Consider the following 26,896-nt stretch of genomic DNA (forward strand, 5'->3'; position numbering starts at 1 on the left):
TCCTGACTGCACTGTGGATGGTTCACGTGTGTGTACGCCGCTGCTTGTTTTCCAGTGAAATGCTACTAGATGGTGTTTTTGAATGGATTAAACCACAGAGACTGAGCACAGCGCTATAATCGTCTAAGAAGAGTGACCAGCAACTGTGGGACAGAGGGGCTTACAGGTCAGCCTCATCCTGGACAGACCCCCCCTCGCCCCCCTCTGCTCACACAGACCCACACTAGAATGCAATCTTCTTACATATTTGGATTAAGGGGTTGAGCACAGTGCATTCCTGGGTTAAACCCTTTCCGTCCCCCCTCAAACCCGGTGTTCATCCGGCACCAGCGTGTTCCAGCGCGTCCTCATCTTGTCCAGCAGCGCACTGGTTACGTCCGTGCTGCCGAGCCCCAAACCTCGACTAACTGCAGTCCACACGCTCCATTCTCCCAAGACTCTTTGAGAAGGGTCTTGGCTTTTTAGCTGAAGATCTCTTTGTTTGTTCACCTAATTTTCTAATGAGTGCTCCTTGCGTTCAGGCAAGAAACCGGTCTTCCTGAGAGTTTAGGGTCATGTGGTTCCCCTGTGGCCTGGCCCCCCTCCCAGTTGCCTGTAGAGAGGTTTGTTGTTGATCTGCCAGCCAATCCGCCAGACTTTGAAGCCCCCTTGATTTGAAAAGAGTGGGCGTTCTGCTACCATGGTGACAGCAGCCACTCCAGTGCCTATTGGGCTGCAGTGCGTGACGGCAAAGACACACAAAGATCTTTTAATTGGTGAATAAAAGGGAAGGAGAGGGGCGACATTATTATTCCTTATCAGATTAAGAAAAAAAGATCTATTTCTGAATAGATTTGCATTAAATGTGCACTATGGCTCAAAATCCATATCATGGTATTTAGAAAGATTCTGACATTATCCCGGTATGTGACGGTATCGCTTTTTCAAGTAAACACATTAATTCATTGACCACAAAAACCCGAACAGCTGTTCAGGCTCTCCTCTCACACCGGTACCGCTCCCTTTGCTGGAGAAAGCGCCTCTGAAACTTCAGGATCTGATTCTGATGAGCAGCAGTCATTTGGACTGGGAGTGGATGTTAGTTTGTTTAATCTGCCCTACTCATTTAATGAAATGTATATCAGTTCGTGGTTTGTGTGTATAAGAGAGGAAGAGAAAGTGTTTCATTGAGACTTGAGATTAAATAACCTGCTTAAGTATTGTAGATCTTGTAGTATTAATTTTCACATGCAGTTACACATTGTCTATTAAAAACAATAAAGTGGCTGGTAGACTTTTTGTGACAAAAAGTGTAATTTCCATCCCTGATGTGTGGTCAAAAGTTATTGAAATCTGGTGTCCAGTTTCAGCGATTTTAAACTATTTAGTTGAAAATGTAAAATGTTATAACCTTTGTTATGCTAGTGTAGGCCTATGAGTATTCCCATGCAGTGATTTTCCAAAAACTATAGCGCCACCTATGGGCTTAGGTCAATGCAAATATTTTACACGCCATTTAATCTGATCAACATCAAATATGTGTAGATGAGCCGTAAGGCTTTAATGATGGATCACGGTGTATGCTGGGAGTTTTTGAAAAACGTTGTTGCCGTGACAACGCGGCCTTCGCATGCAAGTTCAAGCACCTCTTTTGAGCCTTGGCAAAGTGTCCTAGGTGATGACCTACAGAGCGGATGTGGAGTTTTGGTTAAAACGTGGGAAAATTGTCTCCATAGCGCCCCCTGGAAGATTTCAATGAAGCAGCCCCATTTATGAAACCACAGACTCGGGTTTGAATACCAGCTGCAACATTGATCAAATTTTTCAACAGCGTGTCAGGCTGACTGACAGCATAGGATCACCACGCAGGTTCTGGTCCAGCCCGCCGTTCTTTTCTTCAAAGGGCCGTGGATGATTTGCGTCCCACCGCCGACTTGACACTACAATAGCGCCCTTCTCACTAACGTGACGAGTCGTGTCCTGCTGGAAATTGAATTGCTTTCTAAAGAAGCAGCCCTGTGACCATTAATTACCCAACCAGGACCCTTTTTTGGGTCCGTCAGAGGGCGAACAGGGCGGAGGGATACATCAGAGCCTGGGATAGTGGGCCTGTAAGGGACCGCTGCTTCTGGGATAGTAGTTTGGTGCAGTAATTTACCACCATCTCATTCTAAAAGTTCTTATTTCCAAATTCAGTTATTAGGATGGCGATCCGACGCTGCCATGAGTGCGTCGCCGTGTAAATCGAGCGGGAAGAGGCCGTCCTCCGTTGAGGACGTGGGCATGTGGTCACACGCTGACTATGCATGTGACTGGGCAGCACAGATGACAAGGCAGCCCTCTCTCTGACAGGGACGCCATATAACAAAGGCTTTACAGTGGCTACTGGAACATTTCTCTGGACCGATGGGGGAGGGCGGACACAGAGAGGGGAGCACTGGCTGGCTTGGCACTCTTTGAGTGGTGGGTTGAGTGGCCCATGCGAACTGGACACAATGTACCTTTCTGTGTGACTGCATGCCCACCGCAAACACACACACACACTAGGGCTGCCAATGAATATTCTATATTCAAATGTAAATTGCATGGATCAAATGGACCAGCTACGACAGCTTTATGCACTGGTTTGATCATTTGCCGTTTCGTGCCAAGGAAAAGTTCCATGTTTACCACATCACAGCTCGCTCTGAGCGCTCAATGTTGGTTCTATACTCTTAAACTTCAATTACCTAATGGATTTGTTTCACTCCAACTTAAAATAAATGACCTATACCAGTAGTTATCTCATATTAATTTGTCCTGTTATTGACGAGCCTAATACGCAACCAGATATTCAAATACGTTTTAATATATGTGGGTTTCTTTAAGCAAAAATTCAAATGTCATTTTTGAGCAATTTTGACAGCCCTAACGCACACGCGTCAACACCGCCTCACACACCCTGAGTCATGGTGGTATGCGGGCAGATGGGTGGATGAGCTGGAGATTTAAATGTGCCCTTTTTTACTGGTGTGTAGTCCAGCGATCTATTCGCTTCGCTTGTGGTTTGAACGCAGCATGTTTTACCACTGAGGTGCTCTCAGACCTAAACATGTGACCTCTTATTAGACTGTATTTCAGCCTCAAGTGCTTGATGGGAACCATGTGACCAAGGTTTCATCCCTCATCAATCTCCATAAACAATTCAACATTTGATTGTTTGTAAATAAGAGGACCAGTAATCTGTAGCACGGGGGATCTATTAACAGAAACCCAACCTTTATAAGGGTTTTCATTTGTGTACAATCATGTGACTGAATCCCTCCTATCGAGTGGGCGGGTTCACTTCCACAGAGCCCGTCATGTTGCATTGATCTGGTCCTACGGTGGCCCACAATGGACAAACCAAAGCATTCACAGATAATATACAAGCAAAAGGCCCCAACTTTCCTGCTTTCACTTCAATAAATTGTATTGCATGAGGAGCTGATATGTGGAATAATTTGAATTCTGCTTCATTTATCCGTATTCATGCATGTGCAGTTTTTATCTTGCCTGCGTTGGTGGAGCTTCAGAGGAGCCCTTTTCCTGTGTCAAGAATGTCTCACTTCTCCCATGGTGTCATATCTTCTGGGCAGCTGTTTCTTCACCCTGAAGTGTCTTGAAGCTTTGCCATTGATTTCCAGTGGCCTCGGCTAAAATGATCAATCGGCCACTGACCAGAGTGCTGTTATTTAATCATTGCTTCCCCTGTACCAACACCAGCTGTATACCGCCCACATCGTTTCTTCCCCTTTTCACCGAGGATCCATGTCTGAGTGATGTGATCATCTTTGACGGCCACCACAGAATCAGTGTGGCTGCTTCCTTGAAGTCTCTCCCTGTGTTGTTTTGAGTGGTCTGACCCGCCCGCTGGGCTTTTTGTCTCAGTCTCTGCTCAGGTAATCCCATTTCCTCCTCATGGTTTTTCTGGTGAGTGCAGCTGTCCCCTCTGTGGGAGCCCCCCCCCCCCCCCCCTCCATTAGGTCTCTCCCGCCTTTCGTTTCCTTCAGTTTTCTTTCTTCCTCTTTCCTTACCTCCCTCCTCTTTTAGCACACACATTTCTCTGTAAATGCCACCTACAGCTGGGCCTCTTTGCTCCCATAATCCTTTTGTTCCTGTTGGTAGGTTGTGCAGTAAAACCTACAGAGCCTGCCTTCTGTTTTAATGCAAATACCAAACAAAAAACGCAACACTTATGCATTTTCATTCTGTTGTTTGCTGTAATACATTTTTTGTGGAACTCTTTCATGCCAATAATAGTTCATACATGAAGCTGCTCACAAGGTCTTTGGATAATAAGAGCAACTTGGCCATCATTTCTAGAAAGAGTCACGACTGCTGAGATTTTATTTTACCGCCATTCAAACCCATTTCACTTGATCTCTTCCAGTAATAATTACATGACCAGGCATCTCACACCAATACTACTGATATAGTAGCATTTGTGGTAAAAAAAAAAAGTGTGTGTGTGTGTTTACCACAGCATGCTGCTTTCATTTTGTGAGAACGTTTCCCCCCTTGTGGGTAGCTACCGTCTGAAGTGGTACACGCCGCGCCGAGGGATCCTCCACGCTCAATCAGCGGCACAGAGAGCGCTATATTGACAGGAGGCAGGAATTTCTCATCCTCGCATGCTATTGGCCGCCTGCGCGCACACACACACACACACACACTTATAACTCTACAACACGCCCCGCATGCACTCGACAGGTTAAAGGTTCACACTAGAGTGTGGCAGCAGAGGAGGACAGCGAGGCGTGTGGAATTACGCCACTTGAACCCCCAAGAGGGTACGGGGGGGTGGGGGGGGGGGGGGCGGCAGCGCGTTGCACATGTGGGTGACTTTCTGAAGAGGACAACCATTGAGTTTGATTACAAATTTCAACGCACATCACTGCATGGGGCGGCGTATTAGTTGGCCAAATGGGGGGGGGGGGGGCAGTCTGGGGCTTATTAGCAGCGAAAAATCGAGCAGTGCTTTATTCTTATTCGCGACATTTTAATGTCGCGAATAAGAATAAAGCACTGCTCGATTTTTCCCATTTAACCTTTTTTTCAGCAGAGTTTGTGCCCCCGACGCAGCCCCAAACCGAGGCGCTCCCACTCGTCCCCTCACCAGCAATGAGTCATCACGCGCCTCTGTCTCCATCACAGAACCCTCCGTGGAGAAAGCCCTCCGGAGAGAAAGCAGAAAAGACTTGATGAGCACCAAAATAAAAAATACCTCGACTCTGCGCTCAAAGTGGGCTTCATCTCCAGGCTTGGTGTCACGTGTTGACCGCACATGGCAACAAACAAATGTTTCTGAAAGGGTTTCGTCTGTGAAACCAAAATGCACCGACCGGGAAAACACTGTGTTAAGGAAGGTGGCCCCACGATTAACGCACCCCCCTGCTTTTAGGTTGATTTGACTAAAAGTACCATTATTTACTAAATGCTTCATCATTGATGCTGCTTTGTAGAAGACTTGAAACTAGAGATTGCGGTGGTGGTGGTGGATACAATTGTTTCTGAGGGATTCAATCGAGAGAAGTCATTTTCTCATAGACTTCTATACAACCAGGGGAGGCGCCCCCCAATGGACATTAGAGAGAATGCCTGAGGGACAACTCCTCCCCCCCCACCCCATTCTGTGGCTCAACGCGCTAGATAATGCGTTCTAATCTGTCACGCTGCTCATTATTCATCGTTGTGGCTGACCTTTCCCCCGGCGGACTGGGAGGAAGCCGTGTGATCACACACAGCTCAACTCTCATCCTGGTCATCTTCACTCGACAAAGGAGTGAAAACACCTGGTGATTGCAGCTTGTCAGATGTCATAGTTGATGAGGTCAAGGGGTGTTTTTTTTTGGCTCATATCGTAGCTACATTCAGAGCAGCGTCCGTCTGTGACTAGAGCGTGTGAACCGCACTCTTTGCGACCCTGGGGGTTGTGAACTCTGACCTTTTTGTGGCCCGCTGGGTTAGCTCGAAGCACGGCCACCCGTCAAGCAATCCACTCAGTCTTTCCTTCCCCAGTCTCTCTCTCTCTCTCTCTCTCTGTGAGAGGCTCAGGGTCACCCAGCTAATGAGTACTCCTATTTAAGGCGAGCAGAAAGGCCCTAAATAGATCTTAAGATCCTCTAATCGGCAGCCGAGGCCTGTTCTGTGTCGTGTGGCGACAGTGTGTGAATGCAGCGACGCCGTTACAGTAGCGGCCCCCCATCTGCATAGTTTGGGACCCGCCCGTCGGGCCCCTACTGGACCCCCCCCCGTCTTTATTTAGTTTGGACCATGTTTTCATACGTGAGGAGTCCACACTACATGGTGAGTACGTGCCGCTGCGTGCAGAAGCTTAGTGGGGTGTTGGGTGTGTAGCGGTGTCCAGGCTTAGGCTACTTGGCTCAGGGCGAAGTAGAGCAGGTGTTAGTGGGTCCTGGTCTCTGTGAACCACCGCAGGGCCTCGATCTGCAACTGCATGGGCTACGGATGTCACCACACATTATTCTGGGATATTTTCATTTCTAGGAAAATCACATTGTCGAGGATAATATATGGCACTCTTTTTTTTGTTGTTGTTGCAGTTTTCATGTCATTCTAACCTGAAAGATTGGGAGTGTCCTTTCAGACAAAAAAAGAAGCCATCATGGCCTCTCGAGAAATGTAGATTAATTTACACAACGTTTCTAGATTTTGTACTTTAGAGGATTAATCTGCACAGATTGCCTTATTGGAAACAGGATCCACTGTCGTTCATGGCTCTTTATGGCACTAAATCAACTCGTTAATTTCCTTCCCTCACTCACTACAAACTCCTCAAAAGGCTGTGTCCCTGTGACCTAAAGTCTGTAGAAAAGTTGGTATAATAAGCTGCACATTCACCAGCTTCACCATTGAAAGACATCAATAACAACCCTGCTATGATATATAATTGTACTCATTTTTTTTACTGCTTTGACTTAAGTAAATGATCTCATTTAATCGGCCATAGATCATGTTACTTTTGGTCTTCTGATGCTAGTCGTATTTTAGTGTATCTTTGAGGAAATTGCCCTCAGGAGTCCTGGTGAACCTCGGCTGTCCTGGAGCTTGTGGTGTCATAAGAGAGGAAGAAGCTCGATGGTTGTGTGCAGTGTTTTCTCTCAGCATCAAGAGGAGTCCATAACGGATTCACTGAGAGCACAAAGAGGAGCCGACCTTCACTCCACCGCAGGGCAAACGCAGTGCAGCGTGAACGAGGACGCAGTCTGTCAGAGCGCACACACACACACACACATACACTCCTCGGCCCTGACACACACACATCGCCCTCCTGTAAAGACCAAGAAAGGACTACAGCTGCGTTGGCTTCTCTCTCCCCCCCCCCCCCCCCCCCCCACACCCTTCACCGCTGTCCATGGCAACCGGATCTGTCAAGTCGAGGCGCTATGGCTTCATTATTCTCTCTTTGGTGGTTCTGTGTCACAGTGGTTGTCTCCCTCCCTCCTGCAGAACCCCGTAGTGACTGTAGGCCGAGTGACCATTGTTTCCTCTGTTTAGCCACGCTGTCACCGCACACCATGCACTACAACGCCAACAGAGAAACGGTGTCTGCTCCGCCAGCACAACATGCCCTCACCTGGTCATGGGATCATCATGATATTTTACGGGGGCTGCATCCTCTGTTAATCTGGGGACTATTTCCTCAATCAAGGATCAATCTCTCCTCACAGTGACACAGTGGCTTTTCTGACCCGCGATCTGGGACGCAGTGCGTCTCTGAGGTTGGAGACAAACCAGCGCGGGTTTGTTGTTTTAGCGTGAGACATTGAATGTGAGGCGCGAGTGTGTGTGAAAACACACAAAAGCGTGTGTGTCACACGGGGAAACCCTGAGAGATGGCAGCCTGTAGCTGTGTTTGTTGGTTTGACAACAACTTTCCGAACAGTCAAACATCAGCAAGTTCAACACAAGACCAAGCAAGACTGCAAATAAGTTACTGAATACTCAGCAGAAACATAAACATGCAAAATGACCTACAATTTCACTCATGTGGGTCTATGTGATCATGAGGTCAGAATGCGCACAAGATTGTACCAAATAATACACACTAGATGCAATTTTTATGATTTTAGCATGTCGTTGTCATTAATATCGTGCTGTGGGCTAATACTAATATGAATGACATGTGACAAAAACTGGGCAGGAACAAGCTGGTAAAAAGGGAACCTTACAGATGTTTTATTTATTACTATCATAGATAAATATTCCAGTATCGTATCGAAAGTATCTGGTATCGAAATATTTTGGCAGGTGTAGTATCGAAGTAACTCATTTTGGTATCGTGACAACCCTAGGAAGCAGTGACAACCCTAGGAAGCAGTGACTACCCTAGGAAGCAGTGACAACCCTAGGAAGCAGTGACAACCCTAGGAAGCAGTGACAACCCTAGGAAGCAGTGACAACCCTAGGAAGCAGTGACAACCCTAGGAAGCAGTGACTACCCTAGGAAGCAGTGACAACCCTAGGAAGCAGTGACTACCCTAGGAAGCAGTCACTTCACTTACTTCACTACAATGTAAAACACAAAAAAAAAACAAGTTCTCACATTTGAGAAGTTGGAAGCATCAAATATTTGGCCTTTCAAACTAATCAATTGGTTTGATATCTGAAGATCCATCCCTCCCATCTCTTGCTGCACCTTGAAGGCCCCTGCCGTCCACACTGTGTTTCCAGGGGGGGGGCCCTGCCCCTCCGACCAGAGGCAGCATAATTAGCATAAACCAATCATTAGTCATTAGCGCAGGGCTTAGCTGTCAGCTGTTGGCCATGCAGGAATGTGTCAGTGCTCCCCACCAACAAGAAACACACATGTATTAGTGCTGGGAGCAGGAATGGTTCCTGACACGGGGTGGGGCTGCCAGAGCCACAGGTGGATGGATCAGACACCGTCTCAGTCCAATGTGCAGCCTGCTGCTTTCACGTCCAGAACATGATGTGGATTTGCGCTCTGCTGGGAAACTGGTCTGACATCAGTCTGCACTGGCACTAGTCAGGCAACGTTTCCTGGTCCCAAAGTGTGATATTAAGTAGTGTCAGCACTCTGTTTTTTGGCCCTGGGGGGGGGGGGGGAAACCAACGGTTTGAACACAAGTCTTTGGCAGAGCTCTTCAGGTGAGTAATAAGACAGATTTGGCAATGCTGGTTCCATAAAAGAAATAGTATTTTCCTTCTGTGTGTCGTCAATATTCCCCCCCCCCCCCCCCCAGGCCCTTAACAGAACAAATGGATGCTGTCAGGCTGCTGGCAGGTCATTTGACTTCTGCAGCCAGGATTCTTGAATGGGGCTCCGTCCCGCTCCGTCTCCATCACCGTCCTTCTCCCCTCTTTATGGGACGGTGTCTCTAACGGACAAAATGTAAATGTAGCTGGAAAACAGCCCTGCGTTCCTCCCCTAAAGAGGAAGGAGTTCAGGTTAAAAGACTGGTTGGGACTGGTTAGGTGAGAATTTAGGTAAGTGGTGTTGCCTGTCTTTGCTAGTTATTGGCTCACCTCTCCGCTTAATTCAATTCATTTGATTCTTAAAGCCCAAACCGTTGCACACCGAAGCTGAAGATTGCGGCTCCCTGATCCAGTCCATTTGACTTGTTCATCCTAATTGTCTGTAGATGTCACAAAAAAATAACTTCATAACTGTGGTTTCTAGGGCCGTCAAAATTGCTCAAAATTGACGCATATTAAATTAAATAAAATGCATATTCAAACATATTTCCATAGATTTTCAGTGGGATTGAAGTCAGGTGATTGTGGGCCATTCTAGCAGCTTCATTTTCTGCCTTTAGTTTCCTTGGCTGTGTGTTTGGGATCATTGTCTTGCTGAAATGTCCCCCCCCTCGTTTCATCTTCATCATCCTGGTAGATGGCAGCAGATTTCTCTCAAGAACGTCTCTGTAAATTTGCCCATTCATCCTTCCTTCAATTATGGGAAGTTTGTGTGGTGAGCGTGCACACAGGCCATGGGGGTGGAGTGCATTACTTACTGTTCTCTTTGAGACAACAGTACCTGCTGATTGCAGGTCTTTTTGAAGCTCTCCACAAGTGGTCCTTGGATCATGGACAAATCTTCTGATTATTAATTTCAATATTTTTTCCCTGCGTCATTTCACATATTACACATAGCTTTATTTCTGAACATCTTTGTTTTGGTTTCTTTGTATGTATTACTTACATCTGGTGGAAAGTTCATGTCTATAGCTCCTTTGGAAATATATTTACTGAGAAAAGGTGTTCAAAACTTACTTCACCCGCTGTATGACAGGCTTCCTTCAGTGATTGAAACAAATATTCTTTGCATTAATTGAAGTTTAATTGAAGTCACAGAGATGATCCATAGCCAGGTGGTGCAGGCAGTGCCACCTCCAGCCGCTGGTCATGCAATTACACGCACAGACATCAGTGCAGTGGTTGGTTTAGCTTCGCCCCAAAAGTAGAAGCAGAACTCGTGCTTGGTGCCACATATGGTTTGATTCCCCTGACTGGCACCGTCGCACTGCGGCCCAGTAACAACAACTGGTTTTTGGCCAAGGCCGTTGTCCTCCCATATGCACACAGGACTGCAGGCTTCCCTCAAAGTATCTGCCCCTCTCCTGCTCACTCATGAACAATTGGAGAGGCAACAGTAAAGTAACAGCCCAGTAGCTCTTACATCAGATGTCAACCGCAGTTTGTTCAACACAATTCAACCATTCTGTGCTCCAATCTGCCACAGTGCCCTTCTTTTGCTGCAGCAGCAGCGTCTATAAGGGGCCAAAAAGGTGAATTGCTCTTGTTCCAGAGTCTTCAGAGCGTGAGCTCTCTTCTCATTGTTGTTGTTGTTGTGCTTATTCTGTGTTTAGTTTCACCTCGATGCCTTTGTGAACCCCAGCCAATATATTGGATTCTGATCAGCATCGCAGCTTCTGTGGTAGGCCGAGGGCTTGGTGCATGGCTACTAGAGGGGTGGGAGCTACTAGAGAGCTGCACGTTTCAAGGCCATTTTAGTGATCTGAATGGCATACACATCTTTACGATGTGTCTATTCCTGGACAGTATGGATGTCAGTGTGAGGTTGGCGGAGCTGATGTAACGTGTCCCTGGTTTTCTGTCTTGGTCGGGGTCCTGAGAGCAGCAGCATGAGCGAATGTTGTCTACACGGCGCAAGCTGCTCAGATCTCTGAGTACAGAAGCTACACACACACACACACACACACACACACAGTAGGCTCAGAATACAACAGCTCTGCATCTCCTGTTGCTGTCCGCACGCCGTCCCGCGCTGTTTTACACACACAGGACATTTTACATTGTACACGCCCAGTGGGACGGGAGGCTGGGGTGGGGGGTGGGGGGGGGACAGAGTAGTACACCCAGCACAGTTGTAAATACGGGGGCTGGATCCAGCCGAGTCTAATCTCCTTTAGTTCTCATCAGCTCCGTGAGTGCAATGAAACCCTGTGTTGGGGGCGTTCCCACAGTCAGGCTGCGTAATGCGTCCAGTTTGTGGGCCTCAGTGTGAGACTCATTCATCACGGCCCTGCACACAGCCTGCTGCTCTTAAGATATCACCTGTGTGGAACACCTTGCCCTCTCTCTCGCTCTCTCTCTCGCCCTCGGTGTCGCACACAATCCATCCCTCAAGCTCCACCCCCCTCTGTTGTCCCCCTCTTCAGGGCCTTTCTTTTTTTAATGACTCGTCACAAACCACTGGTCCCAATTCCCCTCACCCTCCCCTCCAGCTCTGCCACATCTCATTCACCTCAAACCAGGAATCGACGAGGCGATGCACAGCGAGGCAGGTGCTAAAGCACTGCCAGAGCATTGTAGGAAGGACACAATGACCCCAGTTATGAGTATGAAAATGCCGTTGGTCCATGAGTTAATAATATGCCTTAGAGGCAAAGTGTGTTGGTTGGCTGTAAATGTTCTGACGCCCATGTCTCTTAACACATTATAAACATACTTATGTATCATCTCGTTATAGCACTGTATAATCAATCACCCGTAATCATTTATAATGCTTTGACAGTAATCATAACCGGTTGATCAACATATATTTACCTCTAATGTTAAGTATCATAATGCAAGCTGATGATAAATCCCATCATTCCTTTATTATACACTATAACCACTGTATTACTATACACAGTTCTATACACTGATGATTGAGTTGCTCTAGGTTGTTATTACTTAAAGGAATGTGAATAAAACCTTAACACTTAAATCTATTTATCCATTATTTTACCCGTGTTCTATTCATAGTACATATAATATTGACTGTCACACATTACAAAAATAAAACCGGCAAATCAGTCGTTCAAAAGTTCCTTTATTAGATCACAAAATGTTGAAGCTGATAACACACTGGCACCCTGCTTTATCACTTCATCTCACTTTATATTTTCTTACCACATCCCCATTTGTTTTCCTTCCTCTTGCTGTGTACTGAATCTGCTGCACACGAGCACTGAAAGATGCACCGCGATCCCTTCGGGGACTGTCCGAGCTCTCAGCGCTCCCCTATTTCACTCAAACACGCAGAAGATAGAGGAAGCTCTGGCTGGTTAAGCGCCGTTTCCTGTTGTGTCAGAGCCGTTTGTGCGCTGCGCTCGCGCGTTTCGGCAGACGGATCCGGTTCCCCCTTTTTCAGCCTCTTGTCTCAAATTCCCTCTGCCTACCTTTTACGACGGGTCGCTCAGCCACGAGGATGGCGACAGACGAGGGGGGATCCTAAAACAACCCGGACCCCGTGTCCCCCTGAGGGAGTGTCCGCCGTAGCACCTGACAGCCGCCGAGCATCGCCATGCGCCGTGCGCTCAGTACTTTCCGTGGTTACAGGAAGGCCGGGGAGGACGACAACGACGTATTCGTGTGCGGCCCCCGACACAAGGTGACCCCCGCCAATAGGGACGTGAAACGGGACGACTAGGTTGACGTGACTGTTTGCCTGAAGGAGGTGATATTCTCATCTTGACATAGACCGGCGGTTGGGGGTGGGCTGCTTTTGCCAATAGATGGATTGGATATCATGTCCCCTAACGATTCATTAGCTGGTGTCCTTTTCTTCCTCAAAGGTTCCGTTTCTACTTGAAACCTCGGCGCCGGTGAATTGAACGCCAGGTCCTGAAAGTAGCGCGCGCTAGCTGACTGCACTCTGCCAGTAAAACGCTCGATATAGACTCCAGTGGGTCTTTTTCTGTAGAAAAGAGGCCTCGCTGTCTCCTGCTGGTCCAGCCATGTGTTGGACTTCTCTCTCAGCATATGCTGCACGCCGCACGGGGCCTTTGAATCTCACCCAGCAAAAAGAGGGCACCCTTCGTCCCTCGACATCATTTCTATTTTAAGATTCAAGAGGCCAGTCGGTCACCTATCTCCATGAAGGGAGCAATAAGATGGAGATGGGTGTTTTCAGCTCATTTTAATTTACCTAGGTGTTCTTTTTCTATCAAAAAAGCTGCATTTCCTGGCTTTTATTAATTCCCTCTGTCATGTTCGCTCAAGCTGTCTTTGTATCCTGGCATCAGTACACGAGTCCTCAAAGTCCTTTAAGTGCTCGTGACATTTGCAATATTGCACCTTCCCCTGAAGGAGAATAGCCAATCAGAAGCCAGGACATGACTGTGGATCACTGCCTGTGAATTCCAAAGAAACTTTTAATCTAGGTGGTATGGAGGTATATTAGTGTCTTTTTATTATGCAAACGTCTTGCATTGCAATCAACAGTCAGGTGTGCAGGTAAAAGATCTGAAGTAATGCTACGTTCACACTGAACGTGACACGAATAATTTGCACCCCCTCAAACGCGCTAACCGCAGGACTCCCGGGGTGTATTTGGTCAGTTTGCGTGTATCGCGTATTCGCACCTGACGCAACAAAGAGGGCAAACCGCTGGCGAGGCGTTCGGTGAGCACGTACCATTAGCTCCACTTGGATGTTTGTTTGCGAAACAGAAAACAGAAACCTTTGCGAGTTGAGTTTGGACATAGTGGGCAGGGCACAGTTTCTAATGGTGGCCTCAACTTTGCACTGGTTATCTGCTGCTGGCCTCGTTGGAGGGGAGGTGACCTTCCATTTTATCCAAATGATTTTAAAAGTAGCGTCACTTTATGTTGTTAATGTCGTGGAGTCTTTTTTATAAAGAACGACATGAAGGGCCCACTTTTTGTGTGCATGTTCTGTCAACGGCTTCATAACAACATGAAAACAGTAACGTTTTAAATGTAAAATCATTTTGGCAAAATCCCCTCCATTTAAGGGTGGTAGAAGAAGAAGAAAAAAACCTTAACCTTCTACCTCATCCTTGTGTTAGAGGTGCAATCTTCAAATGGAGACCTGATCTTTTACTAGAGTAAAAAAAACAGTCAAATAAAAATACTGTGGGATTTCCTGTAAACAGACCAAAGTTTTATAGAGTGTATTTTGTGTATATCCTTGAGATCTAAACGTGTTGAATGTGTTTTTTTCCTCCTCATTGTTCTGTTGTTGGCCCGTTGTGCAGCAGTGGGATACCATTGTGTATAGTGCTACTTGGGTTCAAAACCTTCATAAGGCAGGTCATATATGACCAGGTCCAAATCTCCTCCATTAGGGTTGAATTGGGTCTCTGGCTGTGTGTGTGTGTGTGTGTGTGTGTGTGTGTGTGTGTGTGTGTGTGTGTGTGTGTGTGTGTGTGTGTGTGTGTGTGTGTGTGTGTGTGTGTGTGTGTGTGTGTGTGTGTGTGTGTGTGTGTGTGTGTGTGTGTGTGTGTGTGTGTGTGTGTGTGTGTGTGTGTGTGTGTGTGTGTGTGTGTGTGTGTGTGTGTGGTTCCGTAGTGACTCTTGTGGTTTCAGAGGAAGCTTTGTCTGATCTGAGAAAACGACCCCAAACCACAAACAAAACATGCAGCGCTGCAATCGTTTTTTTTTTTCTGCTCGAGTCGTCCTTTGGTCCCAACATCGCACTCAATCATGTGCATTTTGGCTTGACCTTTCCACATTTTCCCAAAAAAACTCTGATTAGAGCCTAAGCCGGACCGCCCCCTCCGGTTGGGTTTGACTCCGTAACCCGAGCGCTCGCCATGCGCTGGACTGAACAAGCTGGCGTCTAACTAAAGGTCTGCAGGATATTAAATAATGCGAAAGTGTTATTCCTAATACTCAGCAGGATGTCCCATCTGTGTCCGGAGGACAGTTAAACCCTTCCCTCACACACACACACACACACACACACACATTCCACCTGTAGCAAACGGGGAAGGAGGCTTTGAGGGTGGGGCTCTCATAACAACTACTACTGTGGCTGTTTAATTCCCCCCATCAACATCAAACCAAATGCTCTGAGCTGTAGCCATGGCAACGTAGCTCTCAGAGCGCCTCTGAAGTGCGTCCGCACTGACGCCGCAGAGGCCTCGCTTGTCACCAAGTCTGTCGCTTTGTCCAGCCACACCTGAGACCTCGTACCTGCCCACTGGCTGCGTATGTCTACAGCAGCGTAGATGGCGCATATCAGCCACAATTGTTTATCAGAGGGTTATCGGTTATCAGATGATGTGAAAATGATTTATTTGTGATCCACAACAACAAACAAAGGAGAGCTTAATGTGAAGTTCTGCTCCCGCTTTACCCAAACAGTCAATTCTTGCTCCAGCCCAGAGATTTGCAGTATGTACCGTGTGATTGTGTGGTGAAGCGTGTGCAGCAACGCCTTGTTTTCACCCTGTTATTGGCCCAAAAGGCTGCTTTGGCCAATCAAATACAACAACGCTTACCCCGTTCATAACGCAATCGTTATGGCGACAGGGTTTACAGGTTGCCACACACACTTCCTGAATGGTTTGTCAATGAGTCGCTGTTTTTTGAATACACTCGTATGAACCCCTGAGAGCACCCCTGGATCATCTTCTCTCCACTGTGCTGCCGACCTTCAACAGAAGTTACGTTCAGATCTCAAGCTTCAGCTTCTCTTCTTGTGTCTTTTGTCAGTTACAGAATTGATTTATCATGGTCAATACTGACTTCTGACCTCTAGGACAGGGATCTTCAACTAAAATGTGAAGATTTCTAGAAGCAAAGGTCCGGAAGATCATAATGTAGCTTCTTAGTGTGATTAAATAGAGAGAGAACGGCCCTGAATGCATCAGGCCGTTCTCCTCACGTGGAGGAGCACGGCCCTGAAGGCATCAGGCCGTTCTCCTCACGTGGAGGAGCACGGCCCTGAATGCATCAGGCCGTTCTCCTCCTCACGTGGAGGAGCACGGCCCTGAAGGCATCAGGCCGTTCTCCTCCTCACGTGGAGGAGCTCGGCTGATCGCGTTTCAACAGGTTGTAATATGAAACAACGCTTCAGTGCTGCAGTGGGAAGTATGGACAGAAACGAGTGCGTCCATTATGGATTAAATGCTCTACTGTCGCTTTCCATTTCTTTTTCATTTTTCTCACCTGTCCCTTTCTCTCCCTTTCTCCGTCTCAAATTTCGCTTTTTTTCTTAGTTTTATTTGTAATTTGCTGCTACTTCTCCTGTCTGTCTCCAGTATTGAGACCATACCTGGTCCCGCCTGTAATGCAAAGACTTGATTGGTCGAGGAGTATCACATGGGGTGGTTTAACTCTAATGCAATTAGTCGGTGCTTTAAGCCACTACCGTAAAGATGAGTAAAGCTCCGCAGTGCGCTGTCACGTTTAAACCACAAGTCTTTTATTTAGCCTTTGGTCCGGGGTCCGGATGAGACGGCTTCTGGGCCCGGATCAGGACCCCGGTCTAGTTAGTGGCCTCTGCTTGTGGCATCAGACTTAATTCTTGGAAGCAGGATCCGATAACCAGAGGTGATCACAAAGCATCTTGTAATCCATTTGCTTTCCTTGGCTTTTCAAACTTTTATTTCTATTTTATTAGTATTTCTTTTTTTTGTCATTTATTTTCTGAGAAGTGCTGCATACGTTAGCGCTCACAAGCTAATGCCAGCAGAATGTGCCCCAGTTCTCTGAGTAGACCTACAAATTATTATTATTGTGCCCAATCAGAGGACTTGATTGGAGTCAGACTGAGGCCTTTCTTTTTACTCTTTTTGGGGTGTTTGATTTGATCAGCAGCTGCATCCGGCAGTGCAGACCGCCAGACTCACTCGTAACTCACTGCTCCGACAGGTTGTGGAATTCCTTAAATACCGTTGAATTTGTAGAGGAAACTGTATGTGAAAAACCACGTAGCCGCATAGAACGGTCGATCTGACCCTCCTCTCTCCTCACCTCCACCAGACAACATCACCCACGGGTCAGGGCCGCTCCGACTCGCCGGTTTACGCCAACCTCCAGGAGCTGAAGCTCTCTCAGTCCAGTCTGCCGGGCGTCCCTTCCAGCTCTCCTCTGCACATCCTGGGCGACTGGGAGACCCACAAGGACCTCAGCGGCAGGCACTTCTACTACAACAGAGCCAGCGGCGAGCGGACCTGGAAGCCGCCCCGCACCAGGGACACCAGCGGCAGCACCAGCAGCGCTAGGGGAGACGGCCAGGGCACGGCGGGGGGCGAGGTGAGGCGGGTCCGTTTTATCAGTAAAATAAGTCCTCATTTATCTGGATACGGAAACCCTTACATTTTAATGGTAGTCCATTTTTTAAGTCTGATCTGAATTGTTTTCTCTTTGAAACCAGGATAATCTTTTGAGGTTACTTTTATTTTGGAATAATAATTGATCCACATATTCTTAGTAGTCCGATTATTTTCCAGGCTTTCGTAGCAGTGCCACAAAATCCCCCCTATTTAAACACAGCAGTGAGTATGTGGTGATCAGATGACCTGGAGTATAGAGCTCTGAAGTGGTTACGTGAGGGGAAAATCAAAGCTGAGGACATAAACAATCAGTGTTGGACCTCTAATCCATTTTAATTTTGTGGTCACTAGAGGAAAAGTCACGGTTTACTGTTTCTTTCTAGCTATCCAACAGCACCCCCGTGGGGTGGTTAGCTCTGGAGCATGATGTTCAGAAGAGGAAGCTAGTGATCATATATTCTACATAGTATTATAGAGACTTATAGAGATTAAGATTAAGCTCCTATATTAACAAATGATACTGTATGTTGTTTGAGCATACTGGTCCCAGTCCTTGTTACTGCTGAGCTGCCATACCAGTGAAGTGTTTGTAATGCCTTCATGGCTATGTTGGTTGTCACATTCAAAGATAAGTGCCATTAAGCCCTCCGCCTCTTGTCCTCTGTCCTCCACAGCCGCTGTCCTCTGAGGAGTTCTGTCACAGCACCTACTCCAGTCAGTCTGACAGCCAGTACGGGTCGCCCCCTAGAGGCTGGTCCGAGGAGCTGGACGAGCACGGACACACGCTCTACGTCTCAGAATACACACAGGAGAAGGTTAGCACTACCTGGCATTTTAATATCCACCTTTTCAAATTCTTTCCGCATAGGGTTGCAAAATTCCGGGAACATTCAAAGTTGGAAACCTTCCACGGGAATTAACATTTTTAGTACAACTTTTAAAAATTACATTTTGGACTTTTTGGATATTTTGTGAGTAGAACTTTATTCCTTCATCGAACAACAAAACATTTTTGAACCTTCCTGAACCTCACCAACGTCCACCTTACTGTCCACTTCCTCAACATCTGACTCCCAAACGCGCTGCAGGACTCTCGGGGTCCTCAGGCGACCCGACTGAGGGCGTGTGGTTCATCGCCCTGAAACACATCAACTTTCCGCCATTGTTTTTTTTCCACACATCATGCACGACTCTGTACTTGAGGAAGTTCTACTCACTCAACGGAGTCGTGGTTTTGTACTAACTAGCATCCGTAGGCGCAGACAGCTTCTAATTCCTGTGGAAATTTTCTGGAAATTTGCAACCCTACTTCTACTCGCATCAAATATGCAGGTGTGTCCCCTATTTTCGTCACTGCTGACTGGTGTTTGTTTGCAGTGGATAAAACATGTGGATGAACAAGGGCGGCCCTACTACTACAGCTCTGACGGGTCCAGGTCAGAATGGGAACTGCCCAAGGTGAGACTACCCCATGCACATGAGCTGTCCTTCAGCTTACCTCCACCTCTCTCTGCTTTGCATGCTTCATTTGGGTCCTGTTGATGTAAGTGGATGAGCTTCTGCGCCAGAGCCCGGTTTAGGTTGAATCACGGGTCACAGGACCATTACCGGCCCTTGACACGCTAATCTGAGTAGAGCGGCTCCTGAGCAAACAGCACGGCAGACCAGGCCCGGGCTGCAGGCACAGTTCCTTTGTCGATGGTGCTGTGGACGGTGAAAGGAGAGGTAGGGCATAGGACAGGTGCACTGTAGGAGCCCTCTGACCTCTAAGGACCCCCCTCTGTGTCTCCGCAGTACAACGTCTCCCCTCAGTCCAGCGAGGTCCCCAAGAGTCGCAGTCTGGAGAGGAAGCAGCAGGACCCCATCGTCCTCACCAAGTGGAGACACAGCACCTACGTGTTGGACCTCAACGACAAGGTACGACGCAGCGAACACCGGGTCTGCAATGCTGGTGGGGCCCTGCAGACCACTGGGTGCTTGTTGCTGTTTCTCTCTGGCAGGCGACCTGCTCTTTCCATTACCTGTCTTTATTTGCAGTGAGTTTAATCCCCGAGGGCTAATGATGTGCTCAGGAACAGGCTCACAGCGGATTTGTCTCCTTTATTTCTGGAATATTGACAGGGATGGTGGATTTTAAGCAATGTTTGTGAAGATCTAGTCTTTTCATCTTTGAAAGAGCGCTTCAGTGAGTTAGTGTTGTACTACTGTGAAGCTGTGGTTTGCTCTATATTACAAGCTGCTTTTAGTCCGTAGTATAGCTCGAGCTCATTATGTTACATGAGCCAACCAGACTTGTGTTTTAGAGCGAGGAAGCGACAGAGTGTTTCCAATAGTCTTGTTGACTGGCTGTCTGAACAAAGTAAAAATTCTGAATCACATTATTTTGAGTTTTTCCATATTCTAGTGTTGGAAATATTGACTATAGAAAATAATTCCTCAAGCACACAATTGATTGCGTACCCTCTTGGTACCTCCGCAGGTTTCTGTGTAAACATTTTAGTCACAATGCCCCAAGATTAGTGGAGTGCTTCAGGAGTTTTAACCTTTATAGAACTTACACACGTTTCTAGATAGAAGGACACCTACGTTAGGCTAACGTCTCAATGGGGGCGCCCCCCCGTTATAATTGTAGGAGGGGGGCGTGTCGTTGCGCGCTCCCCGCCCCCCTGTTGGGCTGAACTGCCGTGCGCAGTGAGGACTGGACAACGTGGAAAAAATACTTGGTGACGCTTCAAGACGGACAAGTGCACGTAATTAGGACAAAAAATAATGTATATTTTCTTTCTGTGGTGCGCCCCGGTGCCAAATGGCCCACGGACATGTACCGGTCTGCGGCCCGGCGTTTGGGGACCTCTGCTGTTAAATATCTGTAGTTGATCGAAGCCGTGTGACGACTCGTAACAGGAGGCGAAGCAGCCTCCAGATATCGATCTCTAACCTGAGCTTCTATCCGGAACCTCACACGCATGCTGTTTGGTAGCCCTGAATCCTAACACCTTCCCTTCAGCCTTTCCTTTTGAGCATCCCCTCTGACCCGGGCCCTGATCCGTCCTCTCTCCTCACTAACATTTGTTTTGTGTTTCGTAGTTCTTAGCGACTCATCATATTGTGCCTCTTGTTGGCAGGAGTGTGCTCCGGCGCCCAAGCAGAGCTCTCCGGACTCTGACTCCTGCCCCTCATCTCCTAAGCACCCCTTGACCGTTAGTATCCCAGCATGCACTGCAGCGCATCGCACTCACCATCATCGTCCAGCTTTTCTTCTGCACCCAAATGAAAACACGTCTGGCACATTTCTGTCCATTCTTCTCCTCCGCACAATGCCACAGCTGACCCTCGTCAGATCTGACCCCCTCACATCTACATCCACTGTGTGTGTGTGTGTGTGTGTGCGTGTGCGTGTGCGTGTGCGTGTGTGCGTGCGTGCCATCCAGTGAATTGTTTTGACACACTTTCTCATTTCGTTGAATCCCAATCCTTTTGACTTTCAACGTGTTCCAGCAGCTTTTTACCTCCGTCTTTGTCTCCTCAGCCCTCGGAGAAGTGCGGAGTCCTAAATGTAACCAAAATCACAGAGAATGGAAAGAAAGTCAGGTGGGTGATTCACTTTTTCAAAATCCAGACCCGGGTGTGAAATCCAAAAGCCTTTCTAAAACGCTCTTTACTGTGACCTACAGGAAGAACTGGACCTCCTCGTGGACAGTCCTGCAGGGTTTCTCCCTGCTTTTCGCCAAGGGCCAAGGGGGCAGCACCAGCTGGGTACGTACCCCAGGAGCCCAAAGACTTCCACATTCCTGTGACGTTGCTCAGCTTCATCTTCTTGTTTTGCATTTCCGTTCCTCTGTTATTTCTCTCTCTCTTCCTTGTTTGCCATCCGTGGTGTGAAATGTGTCCTCCTCCTGTTCATCGCGTCTCCTCCTCTCCTCCTGAAGTCTCACTGCCGCAGCGGCTCCATCCCCGAGCTGCTCCTCGCTCTCCTTAGCAACTGGAAGCGCTCGGTCAAGCCGCGTCCTGCTGTCTCCTATGTGAACTGTAGGCCTGTGCAGGCTCCCGCTGTATGTTCCTCTCTGCACGCGTGTGCTGCTCCTCTGTCATGTCTTCCATTCCCTTCTGTCTTAACTGATCGTGTGTGTGTGTGTGTGTGTGTGTGTGTGTGTGTGTGTGGAATGCATGCTAACGTGGCTCTGTGTCTGCTGAGGGTGTAGGCAGGGAACATTTAGCTAACCTCTTTGCCATAACTGAACCTGAAAGGATAGCAGCTCACTGGTCTGAGGTCAGATTGACCAGCTGTAATAGCAGTACAGCCATTGATAACCCAAATCATTATTCTACACATTCTTCATTGCCCAAAATCGCTCGTGTTTTGGTGTTGTTCTTGTTTTAGTACTAATGTGGAAGTACAATAGAATAAAATAAAGTATGCAACCATCAGTGAATTAATCAACTAACAATATTTTAGCTTTGTGTGTGCGGTGGAAATTCACACGGCAACGATTTTCTTGTCTTTAACACAAACGTGTCCCGATGGTATCGTCTTTGTGTCATAACCTCATACTGTTTTGTTGATTCCAAAAGTTTGGGGGCAACCAGTCGAAGCCCGAGTTCACCGTTGATCTGCGCGGGGGGGCGGTGGATTGGGCCTCCAAGGACAAGTCGAGCAAGAAGCACGTCATCGAGGTACCAAGCGACAGCCATCTGCCCGTCAGGTCTCCTCCGCTTATCAAAGTCAGAAAAGTAACGCTGCCGCCCCCTCCCCCCTGCAGCTGAAGACGCGTCAAGGGACAGAGCTGCTGATCCAATCAGAAATCGACAGCGTCATCAACGACTGGTACCGGGCCCTCACTGAGACCATCAACACACATGTGAGGGCACCACTTCCGTCCCTCAGTTCATCCTCTATGGTCCTGCTGATGGGCCGTGAGAGAGACCATTGAGATGCTCTGTAGTGTGGGAGTATGGGGCACCATGTTCCCATCATCCCGGGAGCAAAGCAATGTGCTGATGTGCAGAATTGACCTCAGTTAAATGGGGTCAACGCTGTCAGACAGCATTGTAAATGCAGCTTGCGCTCACCTGTTGGGTCTCGAACACGTGTGTCTTCTATCCAGGCCTGGGAGTCGGATGAGGCCATCGAGGAGGACATGCCCGAGTCCCCGGGGGCGGAGAAACAGGACAAGGAGAAGGACCACCGGGACTCAAAGAAGAACCGAGGTGAGGCCGACGGAGAAGACATCCTGTCACTGTTTATTGTTATTATTAGAAATGTGGTCACGTCCTGCCTGTCCTCCCCAGCAATGAAGACCTCTGTGAGTATGGACTCATCGGACCAGAAGAAAACCCGGCTGAAACTCAAGAAGTTCCTGACGCGCCGACCCACCTACCAGGCCGTCCGAGACAAGGGCTACATCAAAGGTATGTGGCCCCCACGTGTGGATGTGTGTGTCTTTGCATGCTTGTCGCTCCACAGGTGACCAGCAGGAAATGAATGCGTGTTTGCTGCTTCTCAGATCAGGTGTTCGGCTGCAGTCTGACCAGTCTGTGCCAGCGGGAGACCACGTCGGTTCCAAACTTCGTCACCATGTGCATCGACCATGTGGAGAACACCGGTATGAGCAGCACTACATATACATCTCAACAGATATACAGTTATCCTTCGTGCAATTAATGTACTTTTACTTTGTCAAAAAACCACCATATAATGTATATAGGATAGAAATTCAGAATGGAATTCAATAGTCAACAATATCCGATGCAGACATTGGAGTCGGCCTGGGTTCGATAGCGGTATCCGTGGGGGGGGGGGGGGGGGCGTCCCCCTTCATGAAATCCCTAATAAACTACAGCATTCTTTATGGTCCACAATCCAAAGAGCTGCTTTAACGCACACGTTGTTGTGTGTAATGTGCGTTGGACATGCAAAGGGGGCTCTTTCGGGGGGGGGGGGGGCGTCCCCCTTCATGAAATCCCTAATAAACTACAGCATTCTTTATGGTCCACAATCCAAAGAGCTGCTTTAACGCACACGTTGTTGTGTGTAATGTGCGTTGGACATGCAAAGGGGGCTCTTTCGGGGGGGGGGGGCTCTTTCAGGTGGTCGGGGGGTAGCGCTCACGGCTCCTTTTGTCTCCTGCAGGCCTGGATGTGGACGGCTTGTACCGCGTGAGCGGCAACCTGGCTGTGATCCAGAAGCTCCGCTTTGCTGTGAATCACGGTAGGAGTCCAGCAGCCCCCCCGCCTCACCCCAAACATGCTTCCCTCAGGTGGGACATTTTGGGGTCATTTTCTTATTTGTTTTGTCCCCCCCGCCCCTCCCATCAGATGAGACGGTGGATCTGAATGACAGCAAGTGGGAGGATATCCACGTCACCACCGGAGCTCTGAAGATGTTCTTCAGGGAGCTTCCTGAGCCCCTCTTCACCTACGGGTCCTTTGACGACTTCGTAGACGCCATCAGTGAGTGACGTGTTGTCAGATGACCAAGCACAGAGCAAACCTTCGCTTTAGGTCCCTACTGTGGCCACAAGATGGCGCTCTGCACACACGTGTTCATCGACTGTTTCTCTGCTGCAGAGTGCTCCGACTACAAGCAGCGGCTCAACTCAATAAAAGAGTTAATAAAGAAGTTGCCAAACCCCAACCACGACACAATGCAAGGTCTCTTCAAACACCTGCGCAGGTAGGAGAGGGGGTTGCTGGGAATTTCCTTAATTATAACAATGTGTAAGAACAATATGTACAACATTAGTATACACTACATACATGCATCTCCGCAAAAGTGAGGCTGCTTGGGTCCACCCTCGAACCTCTGCATCTCCCTCAGAGCTGAAGGCTCCCCTCGTATCCTCAGCCGTCGGCTATATTGTACGCTCACGTTGACATTTGCACAGGTTTCCCATTTGCATTTATATGGCGCTGTGTTTGCTGTAATTCAGTACCTCTGAAGTGCTGTTTTCTCTGGGAAATTTATAGCGTGACATTCAGCGTATGAAGTTCGAGGCGGATTTAATCTTCCTTTTTTTTCTTCTCTCCCATGAATATGTTATTGTTGTGTGCATCTGCATGTAGGGATGTAGATTCTATTTAAAAAGGCTGTTATGCTCCAGCCCGAGGCGTTGGCTGCTGTTTGTGAGTGAGCCTCGCTCACGTTGGGTTTTTCCAACATATAACCCAGAGATGTCAAGCAAACCTAAAGCAATTTCTGACATATTCCATCTTCTTCACCCCCCCCCCCCCCCCTCCCATCTCAGGGTGATTGACCACGGCGAGGCCAACCGCATGACCACCCAGAGCGTGGCCATTGTGTTTGGGCCCACGCTGCTGCGGCCCGAGACGGAGACGGGAAACATCGCGGTCCACATGGTCTACCAGAACCAGATAGTGGAGCTTATCCTGCTCGAGTACGACAGCATTTTCCTCAGGTAGAGGAGGCCCGGCTGTGACGGGACGCCGGGCGTCTCTTCCTCCTCCTCCTCTTCCTCTTTTCTTCAACCCAACTGAACATTGCTGTGGACCAAGCATGGGGGAGAAGGAAGAAAACCAAGCAAAGTTACTTTCATTGACAGTTGACAAAAAGTGTTGCACTTACAGAGAAGAATAAAAGAGAAATGACTTAGTAGGTGGACAGATTCCAGCCTCCTTACCTTGCTGAAGGGGAGAGCTGAATCACAACTGGATTTTTTTTTGTGTTTTTGTCTGTGATGTCGTTTCCCAACAGGTGAAACAAAAAAAGTAGCGTTACAGTGTTACGGACCGTCTCCTTGGCACTTGGAGGAACTGGAGTTCCAGACAGAGTCCACCCCCCCCCCCCCCTACCCCAAAACTAACCCTAGGCGAGACCTTCAAACCCCTAACCAGTGTTAACCACTAAACCTGTGACCTGAGGCCCCACAACGCAGGACAACAAGCCCTCTGTGTGTTAGTTTGTGGTTGTGTGTGAGTGAGCTGAAGCCCGGGCGTCAGGTGGCTTCGTGTCGTGTGGTCCAACGTGCTGTGGTGACCTTTGTGTTAACGCTGCAGGTGGAGATCCTCCGTGCTCCTGGTGCAGCAACCACATAGTAGACTTCTTGGGACTGCATCCACTTTCACATGAATTAATGTCCAACTGTTGGCTGGATGATCCTCACCTGAACTAATATTAAAGAGTAACGGTACTGAGAATATATATATATATATATATATATATATAGTGTTCATGAAGTGGACGCGTGGGGGGTTGGATTGCAAAGAAGAGCCTTTACAAAAAGTCTCATAAAGTAGTTGTTGAAATGTGTAGTGGTGGCTGAGGTGTGTGTGTGTGTGTGTGTGTGTGTGTGTGTGTGTGTGTGTGTGTGTGTGTGTGTGTGTGTGTGTGTGTGTGTGTGTGTGTGTGTGTGTGTGTGTGTGTGTGTGTGTGTGTGTGTGTGTGTGTGTGTGTGTGAGACAGACGATTTGTACGTTTGAATTCCAATGCACAGGTGAAACGGAGCCGTGGTCCACTGGTGTCTCTGAAGGTGACCCTGGAGTGTCTGAATGAACTGCTGTTTGTGAAACCGCTATGTCTAATAAAAGAGACAAACTAAGCAAAGTGTGAGTTCTGTGGGGGGGGGGGGGTGGATGTAACGGAGCAATAAAGAGCGAGAGGTGAGTCTGCTGTTTAACCTTCAATCAACTCAAGCTCCACCTCTCCCTCGGCTTTAATCACTGAATGGAATTAATCTACTCAACGCCGATATCCCGCTTATTGAATTGAGTGATTAAGCTTTCACGTCTCAATCAATTATATTGCTACTGGTTAATTATGAAATGAGCCGCAGTATATTTCTGGAGATTTGTTCGATGCAGCGCAGCCTTGTGCTCCGCTCGGCTTCCATTAAATCCCATCCCTCCGTTCTGTGAAGGCATTTTTTGTCATTACTCCTCAGGTCAACCCTGGCTGCAGACCCGAAGGCTGCGGATTAATTCACGTCTAATTAGGTAATTGCCGTGGTGCCAGTTTTGATTAAGAAGCGTGAGTGCTGAGCAGAGCTGAGCGAGGCAACACTTAGCAAAAGCCTCCTTCTGGGTTTCCTGTGTTTTTGTGTTGAGGTACCTGGTGCACAAGCCTCCCACCACTGAAAATATGGATTTTAAAGTAAGAAAAAAGGCTGGAGTCAAATCCACGGGACACATGAAATAGTGAGTGGATTTTCCTTAAGTCATTGGAAGGATGGACCAAACCCCAGATTAGTTTCACATGACTTGACCACCAAACGTTCCCCACATCTGATCGCAACCATTCCTCTTTGAAGTGGTACCGAGCCCCCCCCCCCCCCCCCCCCCCCCCCCCCCTCCACTTTCTCGCCTACGCGTTGATTTACAGCAACACGTTGGACTTTCGGGCTGCACCCCTGTAGTTGCGGCTTT

General features: G+C 48.0%; 1 protein-coding gene across 8 annotated transcripts in view; it reads left to right on the forward strand.

Moving 5' to 3' along the window:
- arhgap12b (Rho GTPase activating protein 12b) overlaps positions 1–26,078 on the forward strand; it is a 36,226-nt gene extending 10,148 nt beyond the window's left edge. The window contains exons 1-18 of one of the 8 annotated variants that reach the window (XM_062559143.1): positions 12,585–12,883; positions 17,226–17,507; positions 18,193–18,333; positions 18,896–18,976; positions 19,313–19,435; positions 20,644–20,718; positions 21,048–21,109; positions 21,193–21,274; positions 21,448–21,570; positions 22,091–22,192; positions 22,279–22,377; positions 22,624–22,726; positions 22,808–22,927; positions 23,023–23,121; positions 23,649–23,726; positions 23,834–23,968; positions 24,086–24,191; positions 24,763–26,077. In XM_062559143.1, coding sequence (XP_062415127.1) covers positions 12,797–12,883; positions 17,226–17,507; positions 18,193–18,333; positions 18,896–18,976; positions 19,313–19,435; positions 20,644–20,718; positions 21,048–21,109; positions 21,193–21,274; positions 21,448–21,570; positions 22,091–22,192; positions 22,279–22,377; positions 22,624–22,726; positions 22,808–22,927; positions 23,023–23,121; positions 23,649–23,726; positions 23,834–23,968; positions 24,086–24,191; positions 24,763–24,937 — 2,073 coding nt within the window. In that variant the 5' untranslated portion in view covers positions 12,585–12,796 and the 3' untranslated portion in view covers positions 24,938–26,077. Of the gene's footprint in view, positions 1–12,584; positions 12,884–17,225; positions 17,508–18,192; positions 18,334–18,895; positions 18,977–19,312; positions 19,436–20,643; positions 20,719–21,047; positions 21,110–21,192; positions 21,275–21,447; positions 21,571–22,090; positions 22,193–22,278; positions 22,378–22,623; positions 22,727–22,807; positions 22,928–23,022; positions 23,122–23,648; positions 23,727–23,833; positions 23,969–24,085; positions 24,192–24,762 lie in introns of those variants that run through there. The other 7 variants (XM_062559136.1, XM_062559137.1, XM_062559139.1 and 4 more) reach the window with 7 other exon arrangements.
- The last annotated feature ends 818 nt before the right edge of the window (positions 26,079–26,896 follow it).

Source organism: Pungitius pungitius, chromosome 19, assembly GCF_949316345.1.
Source record: "Pungitius pungitius chromosome 19, fPunPun2.1, whole genome shotgun sequence".
Classification (NCBI taxonomy): Eukaryota; Metazoa; Chordata; class Actinopteri; order Perciformes; family Gasterosteidae; genus Pungitius; species Pungitius pungitius.